Source organism: Lissotriton helveticus, chromosome 10 (genome assembly GCF_964261635.1).
Source record: "Lissotriton helveticus chromosome 10, aLisHel1.1, whole genome shotgun sequence".
NCBI lineage: Eukaryota > Metazoa > Chordata > Amphibia > Caudata > Salamandridae > Lissotriton > Lissotriton helveticus.
This window is the reverse complement of record NC_136071.1, coordinates 514,521,930-514,534,064: the sequence shown is the minus strand read 5'-3', so window position 1 is coordinate 514,534,064 and position 12,135 is coordinate 514,521,930. Positions and strand designations below refer to the sequence as shown.

The 12,135-nt window shown below is 49.8% G+C and overlaps 1 protein-coding gene across 2 annotated transcripts in view; it reads right to left on the bottom strand.

Annotated features, from left to right (window-relative positions):
- AMDHD2 (amidohydrolase domain containing 2) overlaps positions 1-12,135 on the bottom strand; it is a 403,548-nt gene that overhangs the window by 239,921 nt on the left and 151,492 nt on the right. For both annotated transcript variants that reach the window (XM_078663025.1, XM_078663026.1), the window contains one exon: positions 577-716. In XM_078663025.1, the coding sequence (XP_078519151.1) occupies positions 577-716 (140 nt within the window). The remainder of the gene's footprint in view (positions 1-576; positions 717-12,135) is intronic.

The following is a 12,135-nucleotide window of genomic DNA, read 5'->3' as shown; positions in this document are numbered from 1 at the left end:
AGCCCAAGTCTCCCGCTACAGCTTCCTATTTCCTCTCCTGCCTACCTGACTGTCTTCCCTATCCTACTTGTTTTTCTTTGACTCTGACTCAATCTATCTCAAGTTTTCTTTATTTAACCTACTTATACTTTTTGATTCTCGACACACAAATGAATCCATTTTTGGCAAAGGGTGCCGAGTACCTAAAAGATATGTTACTTGTTTACTGTTCCGGTGCTTCACAAATAAATATATGACATAATCCAAAACTCAGAGACAAATATTTCCCCAACTTATCCTATGAATTTTTAGCAACTGCAGTAACAGCAGCAGTGCCCGCATTATTGGGAGGCACACACTTCTTGGTTATTGCAGCATTATTGAACAAACCTCTGCTATATCTTCTAAGCAAAAGGAACCACCGTAGAACAGGCAGGGCCTCAAAATACAGATCCCTTTATCCGAAACTGACAATTGGCTCTACTAACAAAGGATATAACCTAGAACAATAGCACCAACATGTCACTTTCTGGCAAACGGTTGCTCGATAAAAAATATATAATATAAAAGTAGACAGCCTTTACAGCATACAGTTACCTTTTGGTAGACTGAGGGTGGTGAGGTCACAAGGGTCGGACAGAAGGAGGTTACACCATGTGATAGTAACTTCTGGGCAACCATTGAGATCCCTGATCTGACATCTTCACTGACTTTGGAGAAGTCCACCCCATATCCCCCTGAAATTGAACAAGGGATAAGCAGATTCAGAAAACAAGTATATCAGAGATCACTGAACTACAACAATCAATGGATTCTCTTACTATGGTCCTTACCTTCAGTAATAAAAGGAGCAATAATCTACAGTTCACTTAGGGCAGTGATACTCAAAGTACGGCTAGGGGGCCACTTACCGCCCTACTGACTTTCTATACGGCCACCAGGTGAACAGAGAGAGCACTAACATTTAGAAACAGAGAGAGGCAAGCATTTATTTACACACCAACAGAAGTAACAGAAAAGAAGCAAATAAAGTGTCCTATACCACTTAACTTTAGGAATGCATTCATTTTTTATGATTTCTTTTGTTTAATTTTGTTTTATTGATTTTTGGCATTGAAGCAAATACATTACAATTCTCATATACTCCCATGTAAGTACATTGAAGATTAATCCCGGGCTCCAACCCGTCCCCCTTATATTGCCGCAATTTAGCAAAAGTGTGTCGGGGTAGCGAGTGTCCATGGGTGCTGGCGGGGCAGAGGCTCCCGCTACTTGGTCGCGTTTCCACCCTCAAAATGCCCAAAAAGAACAAAAACAGCCCTCCCCCTTGAACCCCCTCCCCTAACCAGTGTACCATGTCTTTGCCTCTTTAGATCATCACTTGTGAGGACAGCCATACGTCTAATTTCCAGGGGTATCTTTTGGGGTCGATGTGTCGGTAAGTCGCAAGAGGCGAAGATATTTTGGGCAGGTAACTTCGTTGAATTCCGTTGATAAGAGTGAGAGAATAGGTTGCCAGACCGTGTTGAAGGATGCCAAAGTGGCTTGAATGGGTTCCATACCCAACGTGTACCACACTTTGTGTAGCCAGCCCATGTGGGTGGGCCGAGTTTGTGTACCCCAGAGTGATAAGATGTGCTGAATAGCCGCGCTCATGGCCAGACCCATCTGTCTCCCCCTGATTGATTTCAGTGGAAATTTGAGTGCGTGGGCAGCCCTAGAAGTGTGTAGGCGGAGAAGCGGGGAATTTCGGTATCAAAAGTGTTTGTCAATGTCGTTAAGGACTGCTGTCCAGTATCCTGTCACATCCCTGCACTCCCATAGTAGGTGAGTCAATGTGCCCTCTTCATCACATCCTCTCCAGCAAGTTGGGATACGATTAGGGTTACCCTTATTTAACCTTACCGGTGTCAAATACCAGTATGTTGTGACTTTCACCGCCGATTCCCTGCTGGCAGTATTCCGGTCTGTGGAGTTTGCCCTATAATATATAGCTTGCCATTCCTTGTCCGGGAGGGTTCTCACCAGCTCTCCTTCCCACCGCCACTGACCGGCCGAGCGACGCAAATCGGTAGGCGGACAAATCATCTTATATAATTCTGTGATCAGCTTACGGTCCGACTCTTTGGTAATTAGCCACTTTTCAAAAGCTGTCAGCCTTCTACCGACTAGAGGACGTATTTCGGGCTGTGTCAACCAATGTCAAATTTGAAAATATTGAAACTGTTGCAGGGCTTTGATGCCGTAGAGCTGTGGTAGATCGGAGAGCTGGACGAACCCCTCGAGATCGAAAAGATGGCCCGCGGATCTACAGTCAGACGTCCGCCACTGCTGGAACGTTTGCCTCTCTAAACCCGGAGTAAATTCAGGATTATCGGACAAAGGTGTAAGCAGTGAAGGGAAAGTGGTGAGCCCCCTCTTGACCGCTACTGAATCCCACACGCACATCACTGTACGAGTGATAGGGGATTTCTGAAGGTATGCCGGCCTATCAGAGCGCTTTAGGAAAGGTATCCTCCAGAGCGATGTTTGCGCCATCGCTCTATCCTGAAAGAGCCATCTCTTCTCTGACTCGGGCCGGCTCCATTCTACCAGGTATCTCAATTGCGCCGCCTGGAAGTATTGCTGTAGGTTTGGGATCCCCAGGCCTCCCTCGTCAGGAGGTCGGTAGGATAGGCCTCTACGCATCCTAGGCCTTTTCCCAGCTCATACAAAGTGTTGCACCGCTTCTTGTAATCTTTTTATGGTGCCCAAGGGAGGGATCACCAGGATGGTTTGAAAGATATAGAGGAGTTTGTGTAGGGCAGACATCTTTACCGGAGCGACGCGCCCCAGCAGTGATAGGGGTAGCTTTTGCCATCTCCTCAATTCTCCCTGTACCTGGGAAGTGATATTTGCGTAGTTCAGAGTAACTTTCTGCTCAGTGGATGGGGTTAGGACTATCCCCAAGAATGGGATCGAGGCCTGAAGTTGCAGGCCCCTGTAAGCAGAAGATGCATCGTGGATTGTGTGTGTGTGTTGCAGCCCAGCGGGAGGAGCATTGATTTCCCCCTATTCATTTTGAAGCCGGACACCCTCCCAAAGGCCTCTAGCTCCCCCAAGAAGGCAGACACTGATTGTTTAGGCTTATCCAGCGCAGCCAAGATGTCAACTGCATTTAAGCTATTTGGACAAGGTTCCCCACCAAAAGGAAATGCAAACGATTTTGGGGTTATCCCGAATCCTCTGCGTCAGGGGTTCTACATAAAGCGCAAAGAGGAGGGGCGAAAGCGGGCATCCCTGCCTTGTGCCTCGCATGATGTCGAAGGGCCGTGAGCCTATGCCGTTGACACAAATCGTTGCTCTTAGTTTGTCGTAACAGCTGGCGACCCATGCCCTAAAACGATTCCCCATTCCAAAGTGTGCCATTGTTTTATCTAAAAAAAAACAATCCACCCTGTTAAATGCCTTTTCAGCGTCTATGGACAGGAGCATGGCGTCTAACCTCATGTAGTGAGCTTTGTCTATTAAGTGCAGGAGGCATTTAGTGTTATCACTGCATTGTCTGCTGGGGATGAAGCCAGATTGATCTGGCTCGATGATGCCAGGAAGCCGTGGTCAAAGTCTGAAAGCGAGAACCCCTGTGAAGAGTTTAAGGTCTAGGTTGAGTAGAGAGATTGGCCTATAAGCGACGCAGTGGGTGGCGTCTTTAGCTGGCTTAGGTAGTACAATGATATCCTTGAAATGAGTTAAAAAGTCGGGTTAGAAGCGGTGCCAGTAACGGGCAGAAGGTTTGATAAAATCCGGCTGAGAAGCCATCTGGCCCAGGCGACTTCGATGGTTTGAGGCGGGATATCGCTCCAAATACCTCCTCTATCCTGATAGGCGCATCCAGCGAGGCGGCGCCAGCCTCATTGAGAGCAGTTGTCGCTGCTCTACTCAGATAAGCCTCTCCATCTTTGTCAAGAGACCGATATGCGCTGTATAGCGATGCAAAGAACTCTCTAAAGGCCTCAGCTACCTGGTCGTCGCTACCCAGCTTCTCTCCCCGAGCGTCGTAAAGGGTTGTGATTTTACACCGTTGGACTCTAGCTCCAAGCGCACTTGCGAGGAGATGCCCCGGTTTATCACCTTCCACGTAGTATGTGTGGTGGAGCCTCAGAGCTGCATATTCGGCGCGGTCAATGTCTAGTCCAGCTAATTGCGCCCTTGCAGCTTTCAATTGCCTGCAAACCCGGGGAGCACCTCTGCGGCTGTGCACCCTCTCGAGTTCGACCACCTTAGCTGTTAAGGATTCCCGCTTTTCTTTATGCTCTTTGGCTTCCGCCGCTGAGATGGCTATCAGCTCCCCTCTTACTACTGCCTTAAGTGCTCCTAGATTGCAGTCACGGGTGTGTCTGGTTTATCGTTAAGTGTGAGATAGTCAGTGATGCTTTTGTGTAGTTGTTGGGGTACCCCCTTCCTTTGTAGTAGGGCCTCCCGCAGTCTCCACCTTCCCCCCCGCTGCCTTGGTCCGGGGGACCCCCTATAGTCACTACCATGGCGTCATGATCCGATATAGCAGCTGGAATAATGTCTACTTCATCTACTATTGTGCAAAGCTCTGAGGAGCCTATAAAGTGGTCTAGTCTGGCATAAGTATGGTGCACGTGGGAGTAGAATGTGTAGTGCATATTTCGAGGGTGCTTGTCCCCCTACGAATCCACCAGTCCCCTTTGAACCATCCAGCCCTTCCCCTCTGGTGAGATCGCTCTAGTTGAGCCAAAGCAATGGCCTGATCTATCTGCCTACCGGTCCATGACCAGGCTGAGTTCACCGCCCACGAATGTGTATCTGGCCTGGGGACTTAGAATCTCCGATAGGGCGCCCATAAGAAAGGATTCTTGACCTGAGTTGGGGACATAAAGGGACCCTACAATCATGGACATGCCACTCACCCGTATGTTGTGTGCTAGCAGCCGGCCCCTGATCTCCCCTACTTTATCTCCCACCTGACCGTGAAAGTGCTTAGCAAATAATATTGCTACCCCCGCTTTCTTATCAGTGGTAGAGGAGTAGAACTGCTGAGGGAACGCTCGGGGCCTAATCAGACGCCAGTCTTTGGATAGGAGGTGTGTTTCCTGTAATAGACATATCAAGGAGCCGGAGTTCTCCAGGTACGATAAAACGGCACGCCTTTTAATGGGGTTATTGAGCCCGCTCACATTTAGGGTAATAACTTTCAGAGTGGCCCCCGTCATTCAGCTTGCCTGCCTGGGGTAGTATAGTCCTAGGGGGACAACCCCTGCATGGCGTCTCACCAAGGCCCTCCTCCCCCATGGTACACCAGTTCCCTCCCCCCACCCGCTGCTCCTGGAGCCCTCCAGCCCCCTCAACCCCAACCGCCCCCCCCTGTCCCAAACTTTTACCAAACTACTGACCATTGCGCCTCCTCCTCCCGCCCTAACCCCAACTGAGCATTCCCAACAATTTACCATAGTCCAAAGCCTGCCCACTCGTACCTCAGGCCTTTGGGGAAGTTACCTGTATGAGCGTGTAGCTCCAGCAACCCCCGCCCCCCGCCCCCCCCCCCAGCCAGCTAAGAGACAGTGCGAATGTGTCCCCATCTGTAGAGCAAATCATTTAATAGGTGAGGTGTCTCTAGTCACCGTGTTGAGGGCCGAGGCATGTTCCTGTGATCTAGTCGTGCCGTCCGGTTTCAGTTCTGCCATAGGCGGTAGTCTTTGCCCCACCCGTTGCCATCCTCCCCTCTGAGATTTTTGAGAGCGATCTTGTAGTGTTTTATCTAGGAACCCGAATCGATATTCCTATATTATGCCCTTGTCCGGTTATAATCAATAATATCCATACAACGGCATAGTAATCATATCCATAATTCAGTCGTAGCACAAGCTGTCACATTAAGCAAGGCTACTTCTCCGGCCCCCTAGTAAGCACACCGAGTTCTCTAAACAAAACCAAGCCTCCAGCAACCTGGGAAATCCCCCTTGCTTTTGTTTTGATTTCGTCCTAGAACTCCTGTAAAGCACTGTAAGAACGGCCAAATCTTAGTGACATCTTTATTGACGTCTTATGTCCAACCTTACGTCAAACCCGGCACCTTTCAGGTATAAATATACCAACGTTGCCTTAAGCAAACACACGGTGGTGATTTTGGAGCAGAGCAGCTATCTACTTGCCCGAAAGCCCAGCTGATGCGAGAGCCCACGGACGCTGCCCCTCCTCCTTGACGCACTGCGAGAGACGCGGTCTTTTCTCCTGCCGAGAAATCCAGCTCCGGTGTTTCCAGATACCTTTGCGGGTTACTGGGATATCGAGTCCTGAGAAAGAGATACAAGACCTCCTGCTTTCTATTACCCAGGTACGGAACTGACTAAACCCTTAAAGAGAATTCTTGAGTCAGATTCTTGGCAAAACAAACTTAACTTAAACTGCTACTTACTTACTCCTTCCCACGTATTAGGCTTAGGTCAGGTACACCGGGGTAGGCGTATTTAGAAGCACCAGTTGAGTACGATTAGTCAATGTATATATGTATGTATATATTTTATCTATTTTAAAGTATCATATGGCTAAGAAACCATATCAATGCTTTTACAGTATTATTTTATAATCCTCCTTTTACTGTACGCACTCTACTTTACCATGAGTATTACACTTGTGGCAATTCATTTCTCTTGTATGAGGAAGAAGACTGCTCAATAAATAACACCATTTATTGAAAACAGCCTGTCTCTCTTTTCTCTGCATTCTGGTGAAACTAAGTACGCACATTTGACTGAGTGAACTAACTGTCTATTGTTTTCACACGACTCTAGAGATACACTCTTATTCAGGGAGAGCACAGTTGTCATGTTTTATGGTTGTCAGAAGCTAATCCCTTCTTGTCTATCCAGGGAGGTTAAACTCCTCCTCGTTTATTCGAGAAAGTTTCTAGTGACCTCTGAGCTAGCTGGCAAACCTTAAGTCTAATATAGTCAGTAGAGACCTAGCTAACCTCAGTCCTACGTCTACACTACTGAATATATTATTCCAATGCGCAGAGCCCATTGGGAATATAGGAACTACACTACAATCTGGGGAGGCGTCCGGCTCGCTGCGCTCAAGACCCAGCAGGGCACAGGTCTCCTGAAGGGATTCATTTGATGCAGCGCCCCATTCCATTTGAAGATCAAGCGGAAGGGATGACCCCACGCATAGGGTATCCCTTTGTCTCTCAGGAACGAAGTGACTTCTTTGAACGCTTTCCGTTTTTGAAGAGTGATGGTAGGCAGGTCCTGGAATAGCGCCACTGAATGTCCTTGGTGTTGGAGAGGTTGTTTCAACCGTACTTCCCGCAGGATCCGCTCCTTTAGTAGAAAGACTGGCAGGAAGGCCAAGAGGTCCGGAGGGGGAGCGGGTGCACGCCGATCCAGACCCACTCTGGGCGATCGATCGATACGTATTTCGAAGTCGGAACTTTCGCCAAGCATCTCCCGAAAGAGGCCCTGCAGGTATTGGGTTACATCAGCTCCCTCTGCTTTCAATGGGACACCTCGGACCTGAATGTTATTGCGTCTCGACCTGTTCTCTAAGTCTTCAGCGTGCGCTTGCAGGTCCACCTGCTGGTCCTTAAGGCGAATGATTTCTTGCTGGAGGTGCTCCATTTTCTCGCTTCTGGTGTGGTCATTGTCCTCCACGGCTGCTACCCGCTCCCCCAGACCATCCACTTCACGATGTATCTCCCTCACCTCCCCTGCCACCTCCTGTTTACGCGTGTGAAAGTCCTCATGTAAAGAGTTGAAAAGGGCCTCTAGGAACACCCGGGTGATCGGCACCTCCCCATCCCCGTGGTCTGTCTGCTGCTTTTGGATGAAGGGGGGCCCTCTGTCTCCTTTGTTGGGGCCTTTGGGAAGCATGTCTGTCAGCGTGCGCTCCCCCTTCTTCCGTGTTGTGACCATGCTAGGGTGCTTCCACTTGGGGCTCTGCTTCTGCTGATTGCTGGTACCCCGAGAGGACTTGTACCTCAGGCCCTAGTCCGTTGCAACTGGTATGTTCACCTTTTCTACGAGTCTGTGTGGCGACGCCGTGCCAACCTCCGAGCAAATCTTATGCTCACTTTCAGGGGAGGGGGCACATAGAAAATCTAGGGCTCACCGCATTTTGATCTGCCGGGCGACAGGTAGGTGCATCTCTAGTGCAGGTGCGTGCTCAAGATATCTGGTATGACCTTCTCTCTCGAATGGGGCCCGGCTGTTCCGGTGGAGTTCTGTAAGGTAGGTGCTGCAGGGTGGCACCTGTTGGACCATATGTTGGTGACGTCAGTGTCTTTTCACCTCCCCTGGTCCTGTTGACACGTCGGTGTTGGCGGTGGCCCTGCCCCCGCTGCACTCCGGTGGGCCTTGCCAGCACAGGCCTAGTCGTCTGCTTAAGCACTGTGAATGTGTTTTGAAGCCCTGCTGCTTTCACATGCCTCCCCTCCGTAGCACTCTCTGCAGTGAAGGCCGCAGCGTGCAGACCTGACCCAGGCCTCTGTGTCACTTTTGCATGTCCTGGGGTTGCTACTATCGTGGAATCTTGCTCCTGCTTCCCCCTTGCGGGTCCGCTATGCGCAGGTGATTCACGGCCTCCTGCTGCCTCGCCTACCCTCCGCGGCAAGTGTTTAGCCCTCATTACCTGCAGTTCTGCTACGGGGTTGCCGGCTCTGATTCCTCGCTGCTATTGGTAGATAGCGCTCACCGGGGCCCAATATGCTGGTTGCTGGTGAGAAGTGTAGGCCCGGCTGTTCTCCCGGTCGTTATCCCTCTGAACATGGGGGCCCTTCAGCTGCTCCCCCTAATACTTTTATATTGTCCACGGGGCTGCCCCCGCCGCCGCTCCTGCCTTTGATGGGACCACACGCCCTCCACTATGTGGATGCCCTTGGGGGTATTGTTCTCGTGCGCACAGGCTATCTTCCGCTGCGTGCCCCCGGGGTGCCAGTAACTTGGATCTGCACTTTTGCGGGCTCGATAATTCGCGCTAGGGTCTGTGTGCCAAGGCCTTGAGGACTCTTACCTCCTCACCTCCCCTCCTTGGCAAATATGTGGCTTTCCTGCCCGTAGCGGCACTTGGCATCGCCGGCTCAGATTCCACGCTGTCTTCGCCGATGTGCGCATGCCGGGGATCAGCGCTGGACTCCCCGTCTCGCCGCCGAGGTGAGTTGGATCCGTGCACGTACTCTTAGGCCCGACAGCCCCCACCTCAATTTTTGCTCCTCCACACCAGGACACCCTGCCGCTCAGCGCTGCTGGAGCTCCGCCAGAACTTCTGTCCCGCTACTTTGCCGCTGGCTACTTTGCCGCTGCTGCTGCCCCCTCACTGTTCGATTGGGCTGACGATCGGCCGGTCCGTGGGTTACCACCGAACCTTTGAAATCCCCACCGCTGGGCTCAATCTCGTCCACATCAGTGCTCGCTCAGCCAGGGCGCCATTTCGTGGCTGCGAGCTGCGGGCCGCTGCAGGGTCTCTCCAGGGTATCCAGCCTCAGAAACTGCTCACAGGTTGGGCTCCTTGTCTCCCCTCAACTCTCCGCCAATTTTAGTGCATAGATGGTTATATTTATGCTTGAATTGGCCGGAGAAGGGGGCTTGGTGCGGAGAGCCTCAGCGTCTTGCGTCCTCCTAGGTCGCCATCTTGGCCACCAAATGCATTCATTTTAAAGACATCTTACAACAAATGTGCAAAAATTGATAAAGACTGTACAAAAAACCAACAAAATTGTGCATTATGTAAGCATGCAGAAATGTTTCACTTTAATACATCACATTATAGCAGAGTATTGAGAGGTATGTTTTAAAAAGAGATCGTTTTTTTTAAAAAAAAGAGCCTAGTAACATTCATGTCATCTCCCACCCTGACAACAATGCCAATAGTGAACTAAGAGGCTAGTCAAATTGTATGATGAGCCCTGTGGGTTGCCTGGGTTGTTATTATACATGGACAACATTATAATTTATTAAGTCAAACAAAAGAGAAGGGTTTGCACAGCACACATCCTTAACTAATGTATTTCAAGGTGCCTTGTATGTGATAATGAAGAAAGCGGAGGCAACGTGAAATAAAGCAGTTGCCTAGGTTCACACAATTTAGTCAAGTGGAGAACCTGGGATTGATCCCAGGTTTTCTGGTTTCACATTGTTGAATTCAAATGAAATAGAATTCCACAATCAAGATACTTTTTTTTTTACATCTGACTGTCCCAGGGTAGTGATAACAGGCAGAGAAGGTTTACCCCAAGGTGCAGTTCAGGATAGCGATTCAGATCCAGCATATCAGTATTCTCACATTTGTGGCTCTGCTAGAGACTAGGGTCTTCATTCAGAGGGTAGTATGGAATGAAACCATCACAATAACTCCATGACTCAATGTCCACACCATGTACATGCTTTGCTTCCCTATACCCAACCCTCCCAAAAGCCCTGCTCCCACCCTGCTGGCATTAATGCGGCCCTCGTGCATACCACAGTCCATACATGTTGGCCCCTTGTAATATGTTTGAAGGTGCAAATGATTTAGGACCTGATCACTAGTGGGTCGGTGTATTCCGAACCATGTGTAAACACCTGTGTGCGCACAAGTCGAAACTGCGAGTTAGGAGGTATTTAACATATCCTATAATTATCAGATACGTTAAATGGGAAACATCTATTACACCGCAGGCATTACATCGTAGTGCCTTTACAACAGTCAGTACCACAACTGCGACGTTACAACGAGGTCCATTACAATGCAAGTAATTACAACGACTTGCTGTAGAGAATGCGGTATTGGATTCTATAGCAGGACCGGAGGCTTCTGATTATGCTTTCTCTATTTCTTTACTGCAAACACAGCAGCCAATGAAAGTAAAACTACAACAAATAAAAACTTCAATACCCATGAGGCTTTGAACCACGCCTCCTTAGTCACAGCCAATCACTGCATTATCAAGTATACAAAGTAGAGAGACACCAATCCGGCTTCCTCTTGCTTTTCTGCTCCGCAGCCCAGATAAGTGCCTCTCTACTCTGTATACTTGCACTGTGTTTGAGTTTATTGTATTTATTGCTTACGTAGTTATATTTTCTAGTGGTATTATATTGCCTTTGATTGCCCGCTGTGGCTCTTCTTACTTGTTGTGGGGGCTTATATGCGGCTGGCGCGCGCTGCTCGTGACGCGCCTCTTGTGTTCCCTTCGCTTCGGAGCGCGGCTTTGCCTGCACGCTCCGTGTCCCTTAGCCCCTGTCACAAGCGCATGTTGCGCTTTAGCAGCTCCCCGTGTGCTCCTGTTTGCTGCCGGCAGCCGCGGCTGCCTTGGATCGCGGTGCGCAATCAGGAGGGACTTGGCCCCCCCCTGGGAGAGAGACGCACGCCGAGGCCTTCGCGGGCTCCCAGCGTGCGTCTCCGGGGTTCGAGCGCATCTATGTACTGCCCCGTGTACAGTGCCTACAGACGCTTTGCCCCCGGCTGAAGTGGGGAAGATCACGCAGCTGGCCAGGAGCCATTGAGGCTGTTTTTCAAACAAAAAGGCAGTGTTTTTCCCCCAGTTCTTCTCCATTTGAAGCAGGCATTAACCCCTGACTTTCCAGGGCTTCGGAAAGCCAGAACAATTTTTGGGTGCCCTTTTCTGAGGCCAGATAGAGGCTTTTCTACCTCCATTAGTCCTAGAGTGGGACTTTATATACTTTGAGTGACTTTCTGCATTGTTTTACTGGGTCCTGCGTCTGGCACTACTCCCAACCAACGCCCTTTCCCGGGCTGGTAATTGAGCTTCCCTCTGGGGATTTTTGACTGGAATTTTCAATTCTATTATTGAGCATGGCAGAGTTTGACTACTACCAAAAGGAGGTGCCTGCGTGCGATGAACAGAGCGACGATGAATATTATGAGGAAGAGTCCATGGAGGACATAATTGACAAGAAACTAGATGCAAAATTGGATAAGGCCCTTTTGTCAGCCCTGCTACCCCTAGCTAAGAAGTTAGAGTTGTTGGTCCCTGATAAGCCCAAACCACGTTCCTCGACGGTTTCTGACACGACCCCTCCCCCCCCCCCAGCGACAGTTCCCACCGCTTCCTCTTGGCCCCATGTACACTCCTATGCCAAACTGTACAAATCTAAAGAAGACTCCAAAGGTAAGGCTCCCGCCCCTACCCGGCCTCAGTCATCTCCTACTCCG